This window comes from Fusarium flagelliforme (assembly GCF_020744385.1).
Source record: "Fusarium flagelliforme strain FIESC 12 MPI-CAGE-AA-0113 chromosome Unknown B0J16scaffold_10, whole genome shotgun sequence".
Taxonomy (NCBI): domain Eukaryota; kingdom Fungi; phylum Ascomycota; class Sordariomycetes; order Hypocreales; family Nectriaceae; genus Fusarium; species Fusarium flagelliforme.
In genome coordinates this window covers 34,133-56,851 of record NW_025763512.1, presented here as the reverse complement: position 1 = coordinate 56,851, position 22,719 = coordinate 34,133, and the positions used below count along the sequence as shown (strand labels likewise).

Below are 22,719 nucleotides of genomic sequence, written 5' to 3'. Positions count from 1 at the left end.
GCGTACCCTTGTCCATTTCTCAAGTACCTGTCTATATACGGATTATTCCTCTTTCAACCCATATTATGGTGACTGATTTATCCCATTCTGATCAACGATCTGCATGCCCGTCACATCTGTGATAGCGTACTTTAGCTTTCATACGTTATTCTCTTGACTGTAACCTCAATCCGATGTTTCTTTTCAACACTCTTTACTAGCTTGTGTCATTGAATGGCTAGTGGAGTATAGCCGCCTCCCACTATGGAACTTGAAGATCACTTTATTACGATCCTTCTGGGCGAATTATCGTTTACAAATAGTGTGGCGTTGTACCACGAACCAACATCGCCCAGCATGTCCGACAGTACCACAATGCGATGCGTGCCTTCAAGGTCGCCGCTATCAAGCTATTTGAGCGAAGTTTTGACCATCTACCTCTTATACGAGACACGGATGAGATATTCAGGATGGTGCGACCGCTGCTAATCTCCCTTCCGATTCAGTTCCTTAGTGTTTTCTACGATGGAATTTGCTGTCTAGTTTGTCAAAACGATCGAGCGGTAGGTGCCGAGGTCGCACAGCAATAGAAGATCATCTAAAAAGGTTTATAAGTAACCAGGGCGCAAACCAGGGCGCAAACCAGGGCGCCGACAAAGGGGAGATTTGAGGAATTTTGGTCTGGTTCGGACTCCAGTCTCTTGCCAAACCCTATTGTACCAATTACCACTGGTAATGACATTCATTACCAGTTTTTGTGGCCCGTGCTCCTCCCTTTTTGCGTCCCCCAGAAGTGTCCTTGTGCCGGTAACCCAAAGATAGTAAGGGCACCCACAATATCAAGGACAGCAATGCAGGTAGCGAGTCCTCCTAGGGTGATACGTTTGCAGGCAAGAGACAGTCAATGCGAAATATGGTGATTGATAATGTGTAGGACAATTTGACTGTATGCGCGGAGGAGAAGAAAGCAGAGCAGCATTGCGAGGAAGCTTTAAAAGATGGCAATATGCAATCTTGTCCCAAAAGTAAAATACTCTTCAGAGCAAAAGGTAGCGTAACAGGGAATATCAATCACACCAATGCTGATGGCAGCTGAGATGGCGAGTGTGAATATCTGGGCTGCGATCTTGAATAGCTGAGTCATCGTGGTTTGTTGTTGTGAGAGTACATATATATTTATGGGAAACAAGACAGAGATATTTAGTGAGGAATATGATTTCGAGGTTACCAAACGCGCATTATACATCCAGTTGTCAACAAACGATGCAGGGAGTTATAGTTACTATACCACCATTCAGTAATTACGTCCTAAATGATGGCTGAGTTACTAAGGTAACCTTAGTTCTTGGCTCAGCCCTGCTTAATAATTACGTGGCTAGATGCCGCAGGGATACATTGAACTCGAGACCTGCGATTTTGGTGGATGTTGGTGCTAGCAAGCTCGCTGTATTTCCTCCCCTAAAGGCGTGGGAAGCTCTTGTCAATATCGACAACTTTAGCACCGACACCGAACGTTATAACAGTGGATCGGGGGCGGGGGGTTATAAACTTAATGCCACCCACTGTAGTAAATAATTATGCATAGTTCCGAATAGGTGGCTGACATGGATTATTAACATACTACTAGCCCGATACCGATGCCCGACGCTGAGCTCCTTGTATCAGCTGACAAGCATGACTCTCTGAAGGGAACTGCTTTTTTCTCCTCACACCGCCACTTCTGCGTTAGTCGCGTAGTAGCAGCTTCTTTACCCTTACCCATCGGTCTCGTTGGAACATGTCTGGGTGGTGCTCCTCCAGTCCCTTCTCAATTCCATACGCCAACGGCGTCTTTCCCTACGCATCAAGTAGCTCCTTAGACAATTGAAACTCATCACAAAGAAAATACAGCACTTCTTTCGTAAGCCAGCTGCTAATAGCACCATAATTAAATGCGGTTCGTCCCTACTTATTTCTGGCCCTTATGTCTACCTTTTAATTCGCTAGTATATGCAATAAGGCGGCTGAAGCCCTGATAGATCTAGTAGTGAGGTGTGCTAAGTTCAGACCCTGTTCTGTTTTGAGACTTGGGTCTGCGCTGTGCCTTAAGAGAAGACGCAATGCCTCTATATCATTATCGCTATTTAACAAGACGCTTGTCCTGAGGAATGTAGCCATTGGTGACATGCCTGCCTGGTCGAGTTCATTGACACCAGTCGATAATTCCAGCAAAAGTCTGAGACTATCAATTTCAGTCAGTTTAAGTTCCTGCGCTTGTCGGACTCTGTTGATAAATAATTGGTTAAAATGCAACGGGTAATAAAAAAGGTCTAGCTACAGACGCAGTAATTACAATCGGTAGAGTAATAATCTTATTAAATAATTAAGAAGCTAAACTATATAAATAAGGTCGGCTTTAAGATTTTTTCTTTTTTATTATTATTAATCTTTAGCTTTAATAACGTACATTATAAGCGAGTGTCCCACATAAGCGAGTGTCCCAAAAATCCCTCACCCTATATTATCACCATTCAATCAGATAATTCTTAACAACCCAATATGTCACAGGCTTTATATGAATCTAGGATCCTTCTTGCCCTTCTTGCCCTTCAAAATGACCTAAATTTAAGTGGCCGAAAGGCTGCAACCAGATACAATATTAATTACCGTACCTTAAATCGCCGCCACAATGGCATTCGTTCAAAGAGGGATATTACCACTAAATCACGGAATCTATCTGATCTAGAGGAGCAGATAATAGTTCGATTTATCCTCGACCTAGATTCGCGAGGATTTCCTCCGCGCTGCGATTTTATAGAAAAGATGGCCAATTCTCTACTTACTGACTGCAACGCATCACCAGTCGGCAAGCTCTAGGTTCATAACTTCATCTAGCGATAACAAGAGCTTAAAACACATCGATTTCGAAGATATGACTATCAGAGAGCTAAATGCAAAGACCTGACTATTATTCGTGACTGGTTTCGCCTTATAGAGAATACAGTTGCGAAATACGTATCCAGTTAGCTGATATATGGAACTTTGATGAGACCGGCTTTATGATGGGTATGATTCAGTCCGGGATGGTCGTTACAGGCTCCCACAGGCAAGGGATGCTAAAGAAAGTGCAGCCTGGAAATCGTGAATAGATTACTGCGATTGAGGCGATCAATGCAGAAGGACAATCGATCCCGCCGTTTATTATTAGTGCAGGCCAATATTACCTTGCCAATTGGTATTAAGAATGCAACCTACCTGACGATTGGGTTATTGCATTAAGCGATAATGGATGGACCAATAACCAACTAGGTCTTGACTGGCTTAAGCACTTTAATCGGTCAACAAAGGACCGATCGGTTGGTTCCTATCGTCTCTTGATCCTTGATGGTCATGAAAGCCACCATTCGGCCGAATTCATAAGATATTGTGAGGAGAACAAGATTATTACGCTCTGTATGCCTGCTCATGCCTCTCATCTACTCTAGCCTCTTGATGTTAGCTGCTTTGGGCCGTTGAAAAAGGCTTATGGGCGAGAAATAGAGCATCTGATCAGATGCTCTATAACCTATATAACTAAGACCGAGTTCTTTCCTGCCTTCTATACCGCCCACCAAGCTACTATTACAGAAAGCAATATTAAGGCAGGTTTTAGAGGAGCCGGGCTTACTCCTCTTGACCCGGAAAATGTCATCTCAAAGATGGATGTGCAGTTACAGACCCCGACGCCTCCTCTAGAGGTTACAGCACCTTCGACCCCATGGGCTTCAAGGACCTCAAAGACATTACAAGAGTCTCAATCACATTCCAAATATCTACAGGAACGGATTATCAATCACAAGAGCAGCTCCTCAGAGTCAATAATACAAGCAGTTAAGTATTTTGAGAAGGGAAATAGCATCCTTGCCCATGAGGTGGTCATGCTGAAGGATAGGGTTCAACAACTTGAACAAGCAAATCAGATAGTAGGACAACGCCAGAGGGGGAAAAGAACTAGACTACATAAAGGAGGGCCTATAACTCAAGAGGAGGCATTACAAGTAATTAATCAGATGGATATTAATACGCAGGTAGTGGCCGAATTCTCAAGAAGTGGCCGTCGAGCAAGGTCAGAGCGACCAGGTGGTCGGCATTGTAGCAAATGCGGCAAGGCCGGGCATAATGCAAGGACCTGTCAAGAGGTGATTGAGGTTAATAGAGAAGAGTATAGTGATTAATTTTAATTGATCAGATAGATTGTGGTGTTTTTATTACTCTTTTAAAGTCTCTAGGTAAAGATTGGTGGAGCACTTGCTTGTCTGGAGCACTTGCTTATCACGCACGTTATACATAATATACGTACATAATACATAAGGATGCGGGATAAATTTTCAGCCTTTAAAAATTAAAGGCACTATAAACACAAAACAAATTGCTAAATTAACTAAAACTAATCCCTGTGCTCTTACCCAAGCACTACAACACCTGTCTAACATCCTTTCGCATTGGAACAGGTCTTGCCGCATGTTCCAATTGTAACGGTTGCACCTAACCGTTAGGCCACAGGGCAAAAGATCGGGCTATAATCACTATGTGAGCGATTACAGTGGTGCTTACAGCTGCCTATAGAGACTTATAGCGCTATTACGGTGACCAATCGTAACACCAATACGCTATTCCTTCGCTTAGGCCGACCCTGCCTAGCTAACTTCTCTCTATGATTGGGCCACTACCTGCGTATTACTATATATCTAATCAATTGCACGCCTTCCTTCCTCTACTGGTATTATCCCTTCTTTCCATAGTCGGGTTCTTTTTACCTTTCACCGCTAGCTTAGTATTTTATTTACCTACTAAATATTTGGAGCCCAGCTCTTAGCAGGGCCACCTTGTGTATAACTACCTTAGTTCTTTCATTGAGTGCTTCTAGAATTAATCCTGGGAAACTACTCTTACGCCTTCTGATTCATCTTTTGACGCATTCTGACTGGGGTTGAGGCTTAAGTACGGTCTTTAGGGTCTTTAAAACCCAAGGTATAGGGTGGTTAACCCCCCAACCCCTTCCACCGGCGTTAGGGTCTGTAGTTACACGTCAAGCTTTAAGACTACATATTCTTCACAAGTCTAAAAGCATTCACCCTAACCCTAACTTCTTTGAATATACCTCCCGCTAAAGCTAATGTCAAAGTGTAACGGTAGGCGTTTCCAAGATAATACACTAGTCCGTACTGGGTGTACGTTGGTAGGATTGCTGGATACAGTCTGATGTGACGGTTGTGATTCCCAAGGGATAAACTAGTCCGTACTAGGTTTATGTTGGCAGATATGTAGGGCGTAGGTACTGAGCGTTGCGAAGTGTCACGTCTCTTAATAGTGAATAGAGCGGGTTAGGCGTATTCAGGTAAAGATGTTTTATTGATAGCTGGTGAGCTAGAATCTATGAAAGTGCTAATGAATGTAGTCTATATACTAGATTGCATAGGGTGAGGGACGACGGTATGTAGGGACGATGTCGTCCTGGGACGCGGCGTTCCAGGGACGACGGCGTCCTTGTATCGGTCGTCCTTGCATGAACCGTGCCGTGATTGGTGAAAGTGGAAGTGAAATTGTGGGGTACACGTGACGTAGCCGCGGGGGTCGTAACATCTGAGCAGTGGTGCGAAGATGTGTCACGTCTCTTAATAGTCAATAGTGCCGGTGAAGCTTATTGAGGTAAAGAAGTCATATGGATAGCTGGCGAGCGATTTTCTATCTAGTGCTAAAGAAATGTGTGTATACATGTGGCTGAAGTCACGCTTGTTAGTCGGCTTATCGTGAGTCTCTGTGATAGATTTGAGTGGCTCACGGTGTATACTCTAGGGTGGGCATGAGTCTCTACATGATGAGGGGGAAGTTACGAGGTATATGTGACGTAGCCGTGGGTATCGTAACATTTATTAGCTACATGAGGCTAACCTATAATTATAAATCTTGTTGCCTAATAGCCGTTAATGAACAGAATCATATAGTAAATAGATTGTGTCACTGCTAATTTTATGAAAGTTTAGAGCCTGATGTCTATATCAATCGATGTATATTTATTTCTTTGATATTTTACACACTTGAAACTTTCTGGGATTATCATAGGGCGTCAAATGCTAATTATTAGCTAATATTGAATTTAATCGTCGCCTGACCCTTACTTTACTAGCGCCACTATATTTCCTATACAAATTGAATCGCTAACTATTAGCCAACGTCGATAATAATTATTAGGCTCTAGGGCAGCTATCAAAGACGTGTAAGTGAAACCTTGTTGCACCTTTACGCGGTTATCGTGTCCCATACCTTATTTAAGATTCTGACAGGTTTTTGATTGGCTAACAAAAATCAAATCTATCCCCTGTAATACGGGACAAATAATCCAAGTCTACTACAATTGATTTTGTTACTGACTACTAGACTGCGAATTAAGCTTTCTGTTGAATCATACGAACGACAGCATGTAAATTATTGTCCGACCACACAGATCATCGCACCTTGAAAAAGCCGGCCCAGAGCCCAGAAGACGTGAAAACGCCCCGGGGATCTAATGCCTTCTGAACCTCCGTCAACCTCTTGTGATTATCCTTTCCATAACTCGCGAAGACGTCTTGTCCTTTATTCGCATAGTTTATGTATATAAACGGATGGAATACGTTGAGACTTTTAGCAACCTTCTGGAAATTTGCAATAAACTCCTCTGCCAGGCTGTAAGCGGCATCATCCATTGAACTATCGGTCCAGCTTAGAGAGAATAGGTTTACTAATTTGTTATTAGCCTAATTCTCGAAATTTTTATCAAATTACTAGGAGTAGAATATCATTTCGGAGAGATGACTTACTAATAAGATGACCCTCAGCATTAAGCCCAAGAGCATTACCACCCCTTACCTTGGATAGCCTCATTACCGCAGCAGGTATAGAGTAAGTGATCAACTGTGGGTTCAGCCTGGTTAAATTTCTACCTTGAACAAGCTCTTTCAAAATGCCAAGGCCCTTATTCCCGAGTTCCACAGACGGATAATGCGTCAGAGTGGCAAAGACGTTCCTATAATTGTTAAAATGTCAGTAATATTAAGAAACACGATATTCAACTCTCATACCTCGTTACTCCTAGCGGTGCCTCTGCACTCGTGCTATTTGCTAGACTGTTAATACCTCCAGTGAGACTTCCCAATGCAGGGATGCTGTTCAAAGTGTCAAACACATGAGGGTATAGGACAGGCTTTGCGTAGCGTTGAGTGGTTGAGATACTCCAACCATTTTGCTGAGTATAGCCGTATCGGTATTCTAATCCAACAGCAGTGTCTTCGTAATCCTGAGTTGTAAATATCTTCTCGGCCTCTTTTAGCACCAAACCTGTCTGGTTGTCGCCAAAGGTACGCGATCCTGTGTATAGAGGACCTTGAGGAAATACGCTGATATTGAAAGAGGTTACAATGCCGAAGTTATTACCGCCTCCTCGAAGCGCGTAGTAAAGGTCTGCGTGAGTATTTTCAGATGCTGTCACAATTGTGGCATTCGGTAGGACAACCTGGTTGTGTGAGCAGTGCTATGATGAGCCGTTGCAACAGATGCTAATCTCACCTCGTACTCCAAGACATTGTCGAGCGCCCATCCGTATTTTGCAGCGAGGACAGAACTGCCACCGCCGAGGGTAAAACCCCCGATGCCAACTTGTCCAACTCTTCCGCCAACATACGCCAAACCATAAGGTTCCAGATTGGCAAAGATTTGGCGACTAAGTGATCCGCCGCCGACTCGAGCGGTCTTTCGGTCGTCTGAAACAACTGTATCATTTATCAGGCCAAGGTCGATTGTGACTCCACCGAGAGAGACCGAATCGTCTGGGAATCGAGAATGGCCTCCACATTTGACAGCGAATCTGCACCAACTCCCTACAAGAACCTGCAAGATTCTGGAGACCTCGCTGGCAGACTCAGGTTGAACACGGCAAACATAGGTGGTCTCTAATTGCTTCTGGTCCCAGATTGTAAAGCTGGAGTCGCTGTCCTTGTAATGAAGTCGCCCCGAAAACTCGGAAGCTAGAGCAGTGCACTCGTCTAATTAGCTGGGTTTTGGGATTGCTATGGCCCGTTACTAACAGCCTGCTCACAACTTGCTCTACCATGCTGGGTGGGCAAGTTGCTATCATTGGATGGTGAGATGAGAGCCTTCGCTGACGCGAATAATTGGCCGATTAGGTAAACCTGCGTGAACTTCATGCTGTTTCTGGTCGAAATAAAAGCTTTGAGAGCTTTGTAATATATTTTCTTGGTGACTTTTAAAGATTCTTGTCAGCTTGTTTTATATCATTTTCATTGTCTCTTCCTGTCAACTGTCGATTTTGACGCGCGTGCAAGCTGATCCGCCAAGACTCCTTGGTTGATGACAGCATAACTGAGCGTAAGAAATATTGCTTGCGTCATCATCATGGCAAATGCTGACCCCCATTACGATTCCACGCTTGGTATCTACGGTCTTCACCGTATATGCCTGAGGTCCTTCAAGAAAAGACCTTGTCCCAAACCTTGTCGATGTGGAACTTGGCGTCGCGACGCTAATGTAAGTTTATGACAGTTGCATGAGTCTCCACAGAGCTTTACTTATTCGGGCAAAGGGCTCCTACCACCGTCGGTCCTTTTAACTCTATCAGCCCCGCCCCAGGTTGACGCACATGTCATCTACCGACATACAACCGCACATTTACCTTCCAGCTGCCTCTGCCTCATATCCCTTCACTTTTCCAGGGAATTATGGCTACAGAAACGAACTTTGAATACCAGCTCGCTCTACGATCTGCAATTAACCGCGATCCGGATGACTGGTCCGGTGTAGGCGATTCGGCCAAACGGAAAAGAATTCAAAATCGCATCAATCAGCGATCCCGCAGTATGTTCGTCATCACGTCCTGACGTTTTCAGTCTTGTTAATAGTCACTTTCCAGGAGATCGTCAACGGAAGAAGCAGCTGGTCCACCCCAATGCCACATCTATTCCGGCTCTGATCAGCGCTGTCCTGAATCGCAAGTTAGATCTGAAGATGCTTGTGGACAGAATGAACATGCTCCAGCCACATTCATGGAACAACAGAACCATCATTCAAGTGTTTGAAGCTATTGTGAGCCAAGACAGAAGCGCTGGATTAGTCAGGGCCAACATGTTATCCAGCCTATCACAGTTCAACTTTTCTCGGGCATTGATGTTGAATGCCGATATTCTTGGGCTTTCTGATGATCTAATGCATGACGATGCTTGCTCATTGTTTGTAGTTGCTGGACCGTGGCCTGTCGGGGTAAGCGCCAATGCAGAAACTTTGCCCCATAGTCTTCGGCCGACCAGTCTTCAGTACCAGAGGGAGCACCATCCCTGGATTGACTTACTCCCGGTAGCCCAACTACGAGATAACATTATTCGACGTGACGTGGACTCGTATGATGAGGCGGGTCTATGCTGTGCATTTACAGGGCGCGGCCACGATCAAGGTACTGGGGTGATTGTCTGGCGCGAACCTTGGGACCCTAGTGGGTGGGAAGTGACAGCGGAGTTTGCTCGGACCTGGGGCTGGGTAATTGCTGGCTGTTACGATATATTCCGGTCTACGAATATGTGGCGCGCTCAAAGAGGCGAACGCCCTATGTTCAAATTACCAGATTGATACGACAGGTTCTGGAATGTAATCATGTAGAGTTCAGCCAGATGAAACCAATTTAGTTACCCACCAAATGCTGCATATTGGAAGCGAATCCCTCCCCAATCGGCTTAGTATCGTACATAATACTTCGCATCGCTTCTCCTCTTCTTCTGTTAATACAACAGTCCGAGATACCTGATTCTCTCCCAAACGTGACTTTGGTCTTGCCAAGGATACTGATGAGCCCCTGCGCGGCTACCCAAGCCAGTGCAATCTGCGCAACCGCGCAAATCATTTACGTAGCTAGCTACTTAATCTTATTTATAATTGCCTTAATGCTCTAAAAGTTGTGGTCCTGGAACTTGGGAACTGTGCTGAGAACAAGCATAGACACAGTACCTCCACGCACCGGAGTCAATTATATGGAGGTAGTAGAGGTCAGTAATGAAACAAAACCTCTTAATTGTCTTTTTTGATATATTCCTTGACGTAAGCTACCGAGTTGGCTACGGTTCGTTGGGGCGAGAACACACCAAATTCACAATTTTGACGCTACTATACAGCAATCCCTCGGCAGCGGTCACGTATTATACAGTGCAGGTGTGCTTAACCAAGATTTTGCCGCGGAAATTGTGATTCTTGATGAAATCCTCCAGGCTTGGGTATACGGGCCAAGTCTTCATATAACCAGCTGGTATGATACCAAAATGGCCTGGGAAGGTTGCACCCAGATACATTTCCTTGAATAAACCACTTTGATATTCGTAGCCTGATTGGGAGAAACGACGCGAGACCAGCTAAGAGAAGAGAATAAAGAGGAATAGCTAGCTGACGTGTTAAGTCCGCTATCGCCGCAACACGGTTTTGACTGAACACTGCCAAGTCTTTGAAATCCGATATTAGCTAGCAGTGTTCTTGATTAACCAGGGTAGCCATTGACTGCGTAAGCTCCTCCAATTAAGGTTCGCCCACTTTGCCAAGTGGCCAGGGGATTATCGATCACAGTGTTGTTTTTTTAAGCTCACGAGAAACGAGGTGGAACGAATCTGCTGTTATCTACCGCGTTATTAATCTCGCAAACGTTAGAATCAGTTCGATCACGCCACTGACTCCCTCCTCATTTCTTAGTGACATCTCAACGTGTGATCGTCAACTGATGCTATACTTGTTAACATATGTTGCCACCATACCGACAACCATGACGTATTATCTCTTATAACTTTGAATTGCCTAGCTTGTTGCATGACAGCCACGGCAAGCCTTGTGTATATACCAACCAGCGCAGCCTATAAAATCTGTTGATGCATTCAATCTTATCCAAGACATCGTAAATAGGATCCGTTAGACATGTTGCGGACAGTCACCCTCGTCGCCTTGCTCGCAGGGCGAACCATTCAAGTCACGACCCCTTACTCAGTGGTCAACAACATCAACAACGGCGAGCTTGATCCCCTACGATTTAATGCAGACGGCAATTTTAAGATATGCGTCTTCTCAGATCTTCATTTTGCAGAAGGTTCGTCTTCGAAAACCTAAACTGAAGAATGATTACCATAGTACTAAGCCGCCAGCAGATCCGTCAAGCGTAGGTCCAGAGAAGGACACTCGATCAGCACGGGTCATGGCTGACGTTCTAGACGCGGAACTGCCTGACCTAGTTGTCCTCAATCGAGATCTCATCAGCGGTGAATCTACATATCGTGAAAACAGCACACACTACGTAAATCAGATCGTCGCTCCCATGGTAGACCGAAATCTAACATGGGCGTCCACATACGGAAACCACGATCATAATCGCAACATAGACGGCAAGGAAATTTTGGAGCGCGAACAAAGCTGGACAGGAGCTCGAACAAATGCTATGGTCTCAGCACCAGATGCCGGGACGACGAATTATTACCTTCCAGTCTACGCATCCGATTGCAATCGTAATTGCACGCCAGAGCTTATTTTATGGTTCTTCGATAGCCGTGGCGGCTTCTACTACCAAAGCCGAGCTCAGCCTAACTGGGTAGACACAAGCGTGACTGTATGGTTCAACAGAACTAATGCTGATTTCGTCGAACAATACAGCAAGGAGATTCCATCCCTCGTATTTGTTCACATTCCCCTCTATGCGTCCCTTATCCTCCAGCAAGATACGGGCATTGACAAGAACCACCAACCTGGTATCAACGACGAAAAGGTCATACAGCAAGGACAAGGATGGTGCGCAGAGGATGATGATAGCGGCAACTGCAACTATGGTGACCAAGACTTACCATCAATGCGTGCTTTGTTATCCAAATCGGGCGTCATTGGACTTTTCTCTGGACACGATCATGCCAATTCTTGGTGCTACAAGTGGGACTCCAAGGTCGGCGATATGCAAGTTACTGGGAATGGCATCAAATTATGTTATGGTCAGCACACGGGATATGGTGGCTATGGTAATTGGATCCGAGGTGGTCGTCAGATTATAGTCACGCAGGAAAGGCTTAAGTACCATGAGGTCGACACACACATCCGTCTGGAAACAGGAGGTGTTGTCGGCAGAGTAACTCTGAACTCGACCTATAATGAGGACTTCTATGAGGCAACTCCGAACCAGAAGACATATCTCAATAACGCCAGCGGGTCGGATTCAGAGTCTCAGTCTTTCATATACAAGGGCAAGAGAAGAATTTTCAGGTCTCCGTTTGCAGTGGCGGTAGCGGTGATAGTTTGGTCTATGCTATAGTTACATGCATTAAGTAGACTCAATAGCGTGCATTAGCGCAAGAAGTTGGACCTTGCGACATTGAAGACGTAGCATGACGTAACATTGTTCTTCGCGGCAGGCAGATAAAAGAGTCGAGTAGTTCTATAAGTTCTGCATTTAGAGTCGTACTAGCTGCAGTGGTGAGCCGAAGCTAGTCGTAGGTGCTATGTCGCGGCAACCAAGGGTGAGATATTGCGAATATATGTATAATACGAAGGGCGCTCATAACAAATTCCATTGACATGGTGTTTAATTAAGTACATATCGTATTGCCAGAGTGACCTTGTATCGTGAATGATGAGACATACTACCCAGGGGCTCAACCATGTCATTTAGTGAGATGAACCTTGGCTTCGTCTGCCGATGATACCTCCAAGATTCGCAAGGGTTGCAAGCGACGATCAAGCTACGCGTTCATGAGGTCAAAACCAATACAAGCCCAGCGCATCATCCGTGAACGTTCGGGTTTGTATGAGTAATCAATTCATACAATGATTTCAAGATGAAAAAAATTAGACGGGGAGAATTTCTAAAAAGCGGTATCAGATTTTAGTTTTTCTAATAGATCATCACTTCTGTTACAATCCTCCAAGCTGAAGGTAGAAACATCATCCGCTCTCCAAGTCCAAGTGGCAGGCGATCGCAAATAGGTCGTGAAAAATTCCACTAGTTTTGGGATACTTTGATTGGTGCTGTAGTACAAGTCGATGTGTGTCAGACCGAGAATTCGGAACAGTTTGGGCTGGTTCGCTCTTTCGATGGCTTCTTGGCTAAGATATAGAGTGTTCGCATCACTACCGACAACAATCAACAAAAGTCGTGGCGAAGTGAGATTCGTGTATGTGTAAGACCGATATGTGGCAATCATGTCTAGGCTACGTCAGAGATGCCAGTTCGGTGCTGTCTCGACGTGGCCACGAGATGTTTGGTAGTAACCTTACCACACTTGGTAGAACACTGGCACGTCTGGTGATACGTCGGTGGAAGTCTGAGGGAAAATTCGAGTTAAGTTAGGCTTGGCGCCTAAAGCCTCTTGTGTGCGTTGTCTGCTTGCTTCTTCAAGCTGGCTCTACAAATTCGGAAGCATATCTCCGTCGTAGCTTCCAAACCCTTCGGGATGTAGCGTCCCTAGATAGATCCCAGTAACTGTCGTCGCTGCCGCTTCCATGCGTTTGTAGGTCTGTGCTGCGAAAGGTACATAACCTCCTGAAGCACAAATACGTAGAACACCTATGCGTTCGGGGTCCACAATATCCAACATGAAAAGATAGATAACTACATTCCTAACATCCTCGGCCCGTTGGCAAGGGTCACTGAGATATCTCGGGAGGCTGCCGCTTTCCCCCTAGTAAGCAGCATGAAAGGCAAGGGTGATGAATCCGGTGCGTGCCGCGATCAGTCACGCAGAGACCGGATGTCTGCTCTTTCACACCACCATGTGGGTGACCTGTCGTGATCGCTGGTCATGACACATTGTGCATTACGTTCGTCGCTGGTACTTATAAATACGCGGCTAACGATACGCCGCTGTTGTCGAAATGGACCCATTGAGAGTGTAGATCAGCAGCAGCAAAATTGCCCAGAGCCATGAAGGTAACTGACGATGATATGAAAGTGCTCTCCCAGCCTGACATGTTGTCGAAGACAAGGAATCTTGACCGGAGACAAATGGAAAAAGTAAATCGGGATGGGAGGTCAGTATTGCGGATTGAATGAACACGAGTGTAATGCGAGCAGTCGTTGAAACGGTCGGACCTTGTAGACCATACTGGATTGAGGATATACAGAAGCTAATCATAACACTTGTATGCTGAATATTGCCATGTCAAATACAACCCATAGCTGTCGACGTCTTCTTCCAAGATATCTTTCCGCCAAGTAAGGATTCCATCATGGGGGTTGATCGCCCAGTTTCCCGAGGGTCTTCGCCAATGAAATCCAGCGGGAAACCAAGATCGAATGATTTGATGCTTTCAATGTACTTAACTTGATTATCTGTCAATCTGATGCTCAGTGCTTTGATGTTGTCGTGGAGGTGCTCGACTTTTCGACCACCGACGAGCGGGAATACAAGTGGCGCCTTGTGCATTACGTACGCGAGTGCAACCTGCTGGATGCTCGCTTTTCCGTGTTCGGCAGCCACCTTTTCCAGCGCGTCGCTCACTCTGAGAGTCTCTTCACTTTGCTGGCTGCCACGGCCTGTTGGATCAGACTCTTGACGAGCCGCCCGTTGCGCCCTTGTCTGAAGCTGGCCACCGCCGAGGACATCCCAAGGGCACAGCGCCATGCCAAAGTGGCGTGCCATGGGAATAATGTCACGCTCGAAATCTCGATGCATGATGTTCCAACGACCTTGGTAGACAGAGAAGGGAGTCTTGCCGTGCGCTTTCGCGTACGTGTTGGCTGCTGAGGCGACCCAGGCCGGGGTGTCGGAGACGCCGAGGTAAAGGACTTTGCCTTGTTCGACAAGGATATGTAGCGAGTCCATCAGTTCCTCAATCGACGTCGACCAGTCCCACCAGTGTACGTAGAGCAAGTCTATGTAGTTCGTCTGTAGCTTTCGGAGCGAGGCCTCAACAGACAACCGGAGGGATTTCTTGTGATTTCCAGCATAGTTGACAGTCTTTCCCAAGCCAATCTCCCATCCACGAAAATCGTTTGTAAACTTGGTCGCCACAAACATTAGATCCCGATTGTTCCTGGCCTCCATCCATTTTCCCAGATACAGCTCCGAATCCTCGTCTTGGTAGTTATTGGCGGTGTCGATAAAGTTGCCGCCAGCATCAACGTATGCGTCCAAAAGTTTGAAAGACTGCTCCTCGTCCATTGCACCCATCCAAGAAGCCCATGACTTGCCAATGGACATGGCCCCCAATGCGAGCGGTGACACTCTCACACCCGCAGTGCTGGCTAGGATGCGATAGCGACCTAAGTCAGTCTTGGGCTCTGGTGGAGTTGGAAAAGCCATGGCTGGTGCGGAACAGGTTATTGCAATTTGCAGTGGTCTCTGAATAGGGAAAGACAGGGGAGAAGATGAGCAGGAACAGAAGAGTTTGGGTTGACTTGGGAGGAGTAGTATGCATTGACATGAGCGACGTATTTATGCCAAACAGACGACACGATACTGTAGGAGAACATTCTCGAAAGTGTGTGAAGATATGTTTCGACAATAGACAACAGGCCACTAGCTCATGACTTATCACGCCAAGCTTTCTGGAGACGCTAATAAATGCAACTGGATGACGCCCTAGCATCTGCAGCGAGAACGGGACCAATTGGCGCACCAGGTTCAACAACGCTAATGCAACCTCCTTACGCACCATTGCCAGGATGAGCACCTAATGCATAACTCTATTTCCAGGCTCTCTGAACAATGTAGAAACAATCACTGCCAAATGTGTCGTCGGAATTTGCTCCTTCTCCGTGCTTACTTTGGGCAGTATCGATTCGGTCCGACACCCTGCTCTATCCCTTTAGGCGGCATAACCCTCCAAAGCGGTCATAATAGGGGGTTTCTTACCAATCACAGTATATTAATCATAGGGTCAGGGGGAGTAAAATTTGGACTGAAGGGTTATGCCGATTACAGGGATAGACCCAAATGCAAATAGTGATGCAAGCAATCTCCTGTCTCGGGCAGAAAGTTTTATTCTTAACACGAGTTGGATGTCACAAATTGACAGTTGATAAAACACTGTTCTATGCATTCTCCAACATATTCCTTAGCTTCTTGTTCCATCGAATGTTAGCAAGATGAAGTATACGCACTTATACTTGCTCGGTGACTTGGTTGTGTTGATCAATGCTGCTGGCCTCAGACAGCAAAAAGATAATCTGCCCCTCCATCGCGATGGGACGGAATGTCAGAAGCCTTTAACTGTAGGATGCTAATAATATAAAAAGCGTTTATCTAGCTATACTGGTGCGAGATTTTGACCTTCGAATTCCTAGCAGACTACACTATGACGACTCTGATAGCAACTTTACCATCTAGAACCAGAAGTAGCTAGAGACGATTTATATCTATTGCATCCAACCTGCATCTGCCGATGAACTTTCTAACATCTTAAAGGTTCTTATAAATAACTGGTGCAGATTTGCAATGAAATACGGGGTCTACTTGCGCTTTTTGGATGATTTGGTCTCTGCCGACAGAGTTAATATCATTCTAGGTCTTATTACTAATACAGTAGTATTAGAGGACTAAACTACTTACGGCTTGTGTTGGCGGCGAATCCCTTACATGTTAGGTTTTTGCTGCTCTTAATCTATATGGATTGGTCTATATAGAAGGAATTAGATAAGCCGGTATAGGGACCTTTACTCTTGGCAGTGGCATGTATATACCTGCAGTAAAGTATAGATAGGCCCTGGATTATACAAAATTATAAGTAAGATAAGATCTTGCTCTGGCGCTATTTAGTGCTATCCTTTGCTAATTAAACTAGGTTATCTTTCTTACTAAACGTCATAATAATAATAGTATCTAAATATGTTTATATAAACTTGTACTATGCACTTTAAGACGGTAGTAATAACTATTGCATTATAACTTCCTCTAATATAAGTGTGCTTCCTTAGTGGCGTATATACATTGGGTTGCGCACCTTTCCAATTACTTCAACCGGTTAATTTCTTAAGGGAACCAGGAAGAACTTTTTAAAATAAGACTAGGAAGATACTAACATATGTCTAGAGTACCGGTATGCCTACTCTACACAGAAAGGGTAGAAAATATCAAGGACACAGCGCTATGCCAAGCCGGTTATAAATTTACTAATTTCCGATACTCTTAAGAGCATTTCGGCTTAAGGAAACGTCACAAGCGGCACAAACAGCCCCACGAATAGCACAAGCTTCAATGAGCCACTGGGAGTCACAAGGTACGAGCCTAGACACGCTCACCGCTGCTGAACACCCTCAAGAGCAAAGTAGAGGGCGCAAACCTCACTAGCCTCAATCCGCAGCTCATTACATATTCCATTCCCGCCGCGATAATAGAAATGTCCAAGGCAAGAAGTGGTAATGCCCTGCGCCTTGATATTGGAAAGCACCTTGCGAGTAAGTATCATCTCCTTTATCTCCAACTCTGCTTCCACAGGGACGTTATAATGATGCGGATGCAATCTGACCACCGTGTTAGTCAATCTCCTTTTTTGAGCTGGACTACTAGCGCGTTGGACACTGCCGCATACGCTTTGGTGGATGACTGTATTGAAGATTTCCGAGAAGCCGCCGAATTGCTTATTATCTCCTACCCATTCGTTTGCATTAATCATGCAAACAAGGAACAAGATGTGTTCGCCGGTTACGGAAAAGGAAACCAACGGAGACCGGTGAAAATCTAACAAGACACCGACCCGCGTGGTATCTTCACATCCACAGGACTCCGGACAGGCTTTTTCAAGATCCGGTGGTGACTGTTTGTGTGGGAGGAAAAGAGATAGCTTCTGACCTAGCACTATTGAATTGCTATCCAGGTCATGAAGGGCGAGTTACTGATACTTTGGCAAAAAGAAACCAGTGTCGTTTTCACACTTCTAGCGTTTTCTCGACTCATTTCGATAGGAATGCACCACAAATGAACTGGTTGCCGGAGGCCAGACCCTATATCTACGCTTAATGGAATAGATAATGAAATAGAAGTAACTGCAGTATGATGATTTGAGTAGACTGCCCTAAATCTAGTGACCCACCATCGACTGGAAGATGGCAGAAAACCTATCTCCCACCGGCTTCGCGTCGTCCACAATCTTCCGCATCGTCTTCAACTCCTGTTCCGTTAGCACGATATCTCGAGACCCCCAGTTCTCCTCCAGGCGGGAGGCCTTGGTCGTGCCCGGGATAGCAAGTAGTCCCTGTGCGGCAACCCAAGCCAGCGCGATCTGTGCAACCGTACAGCCCTTTGCTATCGCCAATTGCTTGATCTGATCCACAATGGCCTTGTTTTTGTAGAAGTTTTCGCCCTGGAACTTAGGGACTGTGATGACGCAAGTCAGTCTTCGTATGATGGAAATATTGTCGCAAGCACTTGTGGTGACCTACCAGTTCGTCGGAAGTCATCAGGCGCAAAGTCATCTGGGGACTTGAACTGGAAGTCATCAACAAGCCAGCCGTGTCCCAACGGGCTGAATGCCACAAATGCCACGCCCAACTCCTTGGCCGTCTCAATGAGACCATTGGTCTCGTGTAGTGTCTCAAAGGCTGAGTACTCAGCTTGGATGGCATCGATCTTGGCAACTTGAACATGTTAGCGTTTGTAATTTTCTAGTCACCGGCATACAAACTCGAGTTTGCCTTGCGTAAGGTCTCCGCAGAGCACTCAGATAGACCAATGTACTTAGTCTTTCCAGCACGGCGGAGTTCATCTAGGGCGCCAATAGACTCTTCAAGAGGAGTATCTTAAACCTCAACGTTAGGAATTCCGGAAGAGTCTGCGTAGGGGGGTTTGACGTACTGGGGTCAATTCTGTGGAGATAGTAGAGGTCAGGAGTAAAGCCAAGCCTATTGATTGTCCCCTCGATGTATTCCTTGATGTGAGCTGCTGAGTTGGTCACTCTCCGCTGAGGTCCGAACACATCAAATCCGCATTTGGACGCAACTGCGTAGCACCTGCCGTGAGCCATGACGCATCGCAAAAAGCTCAAGGCTATGAGACTCACTAAAAAGCTGATTGCGGACGTTATGCTTCTTAACAAAATCTCCAAGCAGCTGTTCATTTGCGCCATTCTTGTAGGCAACCTAGAACCCGAAGCCATCAGAAATAATGCCCTCAACTTTATTCATGAGTGTATTACCGCTGTATCCCAAAATGTGCAGCCGAGTTCGACTGCTTTCAAAAGGACCGGCTCCGCTTGTTCGAGGCTCAGATCGCTCCCCATTGCAGAGCTCAGACCCATAGCGCCAAACCCTGGGACAGGGACTTGCTGGCCGCCAAACGGAAGTGAGTGGACCATCTTGGTAATTCGGGAGTCTGGACAAGGGTCAACTTGACGATGCTTTAATATCACGCAAAATATCTATCTTCGTTTCGAACGAGATTGGTGCGCCCATGGATGGCATTGCGATGCTTACGTTTGAAATCGCGGTACGTCGACTGGATAGATATCATGTGAAGCGCATACGTGTGAGCGTGAAATGATTCACAAGCGTTCAGGAACCTAGCCGCCAAATACAAGGACCTGCTGGCTCATTTAACCTTCTCAAGTCATGACGATAGAGAAGCCAGCTACTTTTCCACAGGTGCGCCCGAGCATAGCGCCGTGGCCACGAATACACGGAATGAGGGCTAATCGCCGATATTTCCGGTGATGCCGGTCACAATGACGTGTCTTTGGCGTTGAAGCAGAGTATCCACAGCTTTATTGAGAGTTTGGTACCAGCTCTGTGCATTTTAGTCTACGTAATTGCAGTTAGCCTTGGTAGCCTTTCGGCACTGTGTCCGTCTGTGGTTAGAGGGGACGCGGTGGTTGATATAACTAATCAAGGGCCTGCCCCATCACGTTGCGTCTCCGCCTGTGAAAACAGTCAATTCTTTCCATCCATCTGCACAAGACCTCTGGGCCATGGATACCCCGTTGTGCATAAATGCTCCGGTTGTGACTGTTGAGCTGATGCCTCAGCAGTTGGAAGCCAAAGGTTTACACGAAGATTGGACCGGTGTGACAAGCACTGTGGAGGGAAGAAAGCGACAGAATCGTCTCCATCAAAGGGCATTTCGTCTGTCTCTATACCCATCTTTCCTTTTTGGTTGCGCACAGCTGACACGCCGCGGGCGCTGATAGGGAAAAGGAGGCGGGCAGGTCTTGTCTCTTTGCCAACCTCGAAGCATCGTATCATATGTACGACAAACGACGGCACGGATAGTAACGACCAGATGATGATGAGGAAGAGCGTTGCCGACATTTTCCCACAAAGCCATCCTTCAGCGGGTCATCTCCTTTTATCCACCCCTGAATCACGCTCCGAGATTCAGAGCTTCGCGGAAAGAGCATGCAACGACTACAATCATGGTTCCCCGCGACTAGAGCACCTCAACATCTTGATACGGTTTAATGTATTGAATGCTATTACGCGCAATGCAGCCCTAGTCGGCTTCGCATTCGAAGGACTATGTTGTCCGGAGCTTGTATCACCATTCAACGAGCACCGCCCCGACCTTCCCGGCGCAGACCCTCGGTCGCCGCCTTACCCGGTTTGGCTTCGACCTACAGTATTGCAGACATCAGTGAGGCACCATCCCTGGATCGACTTAATTCCCTTCCCCCGCATGCGTGATAATATCCTGCATGAAGTGGAAGCTGGCCGTCTCGACCAAAAGGAGTTAGGCATTGACGTCCTGGATGCGCAAGATAATAGCTGTAACGCTGCTTCTCTCATCGTCTGGGGTGATGCTTGGGACCCTCGAGAGTGGGAGGCGAGCGTCTCGTTCTTGCAGAAATGGGGTCGGTTGGTGCAAGATTGCCCAGAATTGTTGGAGGCGACGAACTCCTGGCGTCAAAAAAGAGGCGAGACAAAGATTGCGTTGAGTTTGTTCAAATGTATGTAATTTGTTGCTACAAACCACCGTAAGAAGAAGCTGAAGGATGAATTGCTTGACAGAGTGACCGATCATCCTGTAGCCATCAGGCACCACGATGTACATCCTTTCCAAAACATACATGCAGGTTGAAAGCAGGTGAATTGCTAGAGGGTCAGGCACTCAGAGGACAGACTCTCTATGGTTTCCATGACTGATGATGACAGTCCTGGGTTGCTCCTTCAGATTTTGCTCGGCATGAAGCACCTGCAGTGTTGGGGTTATCGTGTTCCCTCTCGGCTAGCCGTAGTTTCAAGGATTCTCGGAGTACTCTGTATATCCTCCGTACTCCCCACATAGTTAGCCCCCACGCAGACTGCTCCACCTGTCACCCAGTTGCATTAGTGCGCTGTCTAACCGGAAGCCAATTGGACCTTCTGTTGTGGCATGTCGCATGGCCCTCAGCCCCACTCACTTATCCATGATCGGCTCTGGTCGATAATTGTCGCAGAGTAGGCATGATTTTCACAGCCTCCGGAAACAAGTGCATTGGTAATCTAGCTGTGTACTTTAAGTAACTCTGCGGAATGAAATACTGCCCACGAGACACAACGAACAGCAATCAATCAACGTATTTTTGCTGCTGCTCATCATATTCACTCCCACCCTTTAGGAACGCTCAGTGCGATTACAATTGCAGACTTGTGCTTAAACAAACATTGGTGTTTTAGGCACGGCTCATTAGTGAGTCAATGAGATAGAATACTCTCCATCTCACTTCCACGTGAAATGCTTAGCATATGAAATGATTCGCTCATTGTTAATAGTAGGCTTTACAAGAGCACCTACGTGCATATGAGCTGAGTCTTGCACATCCACAAAGCATTCTGTAAGTCTGATTAATATCAAATGCACCTCGCCATTCCTCCAATTCGATGATGCGAAAAGCCGAAGCAGCCGGAAATTTACCCAACCACGTCGAAGGCAATTACCACGTCAGAAAAGATCAGCAAACTTACGATAGTTCGGATTTTTGACCCGTTCAGGCTGGCCATAGAGAATTTCCTTGATGAAAGATCCCGAGCTCGCGGGAATAGACCAATCTGGAACCTTGCCAAAGTTGACACCTTGACGTTCCCATCGTTGTATATGTCGGGATCAAGTCTACGGGCAACGCTTGGTGTAAGCGGAGCCAGGGCCACAGCGGACGATGTGTATACGAGGCTCTTGACTGTTGGTGTTCTGGAAGCTGATTCGAGAATCTCATGAATGCTCGAAACGACATCCGGGATAACCGTGTTGGGTCCTGATTGAAAGTCACATTGCTCGTGAAATGAGCAATACCTGCGGCACCTGCATTTTATTCATCAACATATGTTTTATTCAAGGCTGGGGCAATATCAAAGACTTTGGACTGCTCCACCGAATGCTCTAGGTGCTGAAAAGTCTTTGACGGCGGCCAATTCGACCTTGTCTTTCCCAAACTTATCCTCCCAAAGGTCAAGCAAGCCTCCCACCTTTCTGATATCTCGGACCTCTCCTCGGACATTAAAACCAGCCTCTAGTAGCTGGTCGACGACGTGTGAGCCGATGTAGTCATTGATGCCAGTGGCGAGAACGACGGATCCGGAAGGCAAATCTGAGGGCACGTTGATAATATGAATGATAATGTCAAGAATGATTGGGTTCTCTCAGGTAAGGAAGGCTTCGATTTAATGACTCATTCTCAGAGGTCGATGACCCGGTGATATGCTTATAAATGCAAATGCCCAATTCCGACGCTGTCTAATTTGGCGGAGTTTGATGCACCGGCAGGATCAGCTATACCGATTTTCAAGACGTCGAATCAAGTGTAAACTGCCTCGGGATCGGC

At 46.2% G+C, this 22,719-nt stretch overlaps 6 protein-coding genes across 6 annotated transcripts; 3 read left to right on the top strand and 3 right to left on the bottom strand.

Moving 5' to 3' along the window:
* Positions 1-6,443: 6,443 nt before the first annotated feature.
* B0J16DRAFT_393398 (FAD binding domain protein) lies at positions 6,444-8,180 on the bottom strand (the record flags this gene model as incomplete). The annotated part of the gene is made up of 5 exons (XM_046132055.1): positions 6,444-6,718; positions 6,798-7,003; positions 7,059-7,489; positions 7,543-8,013; positions 8,061-8,180. The coding sequence occupies 5 exons, from the start codon at positions 8,178-8,180 to the stop codon at positions 6,444-6,446; spliced, it is 1,503 nt and encodes a 500-aa protein (XP_045977262.1).
* A 437-nt stretch (positions 8,181-8,617) lies between these two features.
* On the top strand, positions 8,618-9,669 carry B0J16DRAFT_351697 (uncharacterized protein). Its single transcript, XM_046129217.1, has 2 exons — positions 8,618-8,847; positions 8,903-9,669. The coding sequence occupies exons 1-2, from the start codon at positions 8,712-8,714 to the stop codon at positions 9,610-9,612; spliced, it is 846 nt and encodes a 281-aa protein (XP_045977261.1). The 5' UTR covers positions 8,618-8,711; the 3' UTR covers positions 9,613-9,669.
* Positions 9,670-10,864: 1,195 nt separating this feature from the next.
* Positions 10,865-12,336, top strand: B0J16DRAFT_294905 (Metallo-dependent phosphatase-like protein). Its single transcript, XM_046124403.1, has 2 exons — positions 10,865-11,104; positions 11,163-12,336. Exons 1-2 carry the CDS (start codon positions 10,936-10,938, stop codon positions 12,305-12,307), a joined length of 1,314 nt encoding a protein of 437 aa, XP_045977260.1. The 5' UTR covers positions 10,865-10,935; the 3' UTR covers positions 12,308-12,336.
* A 1,535-nt stretch (positions 12,337-13,871) lies between these two features.
* On the bottom strand, positions 13,872-15,396 carry B0J16DRAFT_48931 (aryl-alcohol dehydrogenase AAD14). The gene has a single exon (XM_046133932.1). It carries the CDS (start codon positions 15,294-15,296, stop codon positions 14,154-14,156), a length of 1,143 nt encoding a protein of 380 aa, XP_045977259.1. The 5' UTR covers positions 15,297-15,396; the 3' UTR covers positions 13,872-14,153.
* A 2,616-nt stretch (positions 15,397-18,012) lies between these two features.
* Positions 18,013-19,466, bottom strand: B0J16DRAFT_393395 (putative aldo-keto reductase; the record flags this gene model as incomplete). The annotated part of the gene is made up of 7 exons (XM_046132054.1): positions 19,403-19,466; positions 19,126-19,301; positions 18,991-19,069; positions 18,786-18,929; positions 18,616-18,729; positions 18,374-18,568; positions 18,013-18,308 (listed from the first exon to the last, which is right to left on the bottom strand). The coding sequence occupies exons 1-7, from the start codon at positions 19,437-19,439 to the stop codon at positions 18,013-18,015; spliced, it is 1,041 nt and encodes a 346-aa protein (XP_045977258.1). The 5' UTR covers positions 19,440-19,466.
* Positions 19,467-19,873: 407 nt separating this feature from the next.
* B0J16DRAFT_294897 (uncharacterized protein) lies at positions 19,874-20,964 on the top strand. The gene is made up of 2 exons (XM_046124402.1): positions 19,874-20,051; positions 20,120-20,964. Exons 1-2 carry the CDS (start codon positions 19,894-19,896, stop codon positions 20,874-20,876), a joined length of 915 nt encoding a protein of 304 aa, XP_045977257.1. The 5' UTR covers positions 19,874-19,893; the 3' UTR covers positions 20,877-20,964.
* Positions 20,965-22,719: the final 1,755 nt, after the last annotated feature.

Coding starts and splice junctions, on each gene's coding strand:
- B0J16DRAFT_351697 (XM_046129217.1), top strand. CDS start 8,712: ATGGCTACAGAAACGAACTTTGAATACCAGCTCGCTCTACGATCTGCA. Junction 8,848..8,902: donor CATCAATCAGCGATCCCGCA/GTATGTTCGTCA, acceptor GTCACTTTCCAG/GAGATCGTCAACGGAAGAAG.
- B0J16DRAFT_294905 (XM_046124403.1), top strand. CDS start 10,936: ATGTTGCGGACAGTCACCCTCGTCGCCTTGCTCGCAGGGCGAACCATT. Junction 11,105..11,162: donor AGATCTTCATTTTGCAGAAG/GTTCGTCTTCGA, acceptor AGCCGCCAGCAG/ATCCGTCAAGCGTAGGTCCA.
- B0J16DRAFT_48931 (XM_046133932.1), bottom strand. CDS start 15,296: ATGGCTTTTCCAACTCCACCAGAGCCCAAGACTGACTTAGGTCGCTAT.
- B0J16DRAFT_294897 (XM_046124402.1), top strand. CDS start 19,894: ATGGATACCCCGTTGTGCATAAATGCTCCGGTTGTGACTGTTGAGCTG. Junction 20,052..20,119: donor CATCAAAGGGCATTTCGTCT/GTCTCTATACCC, acceptor GATAGGGAAAAG/GAGGCGGGCAGGTCTTGTCT.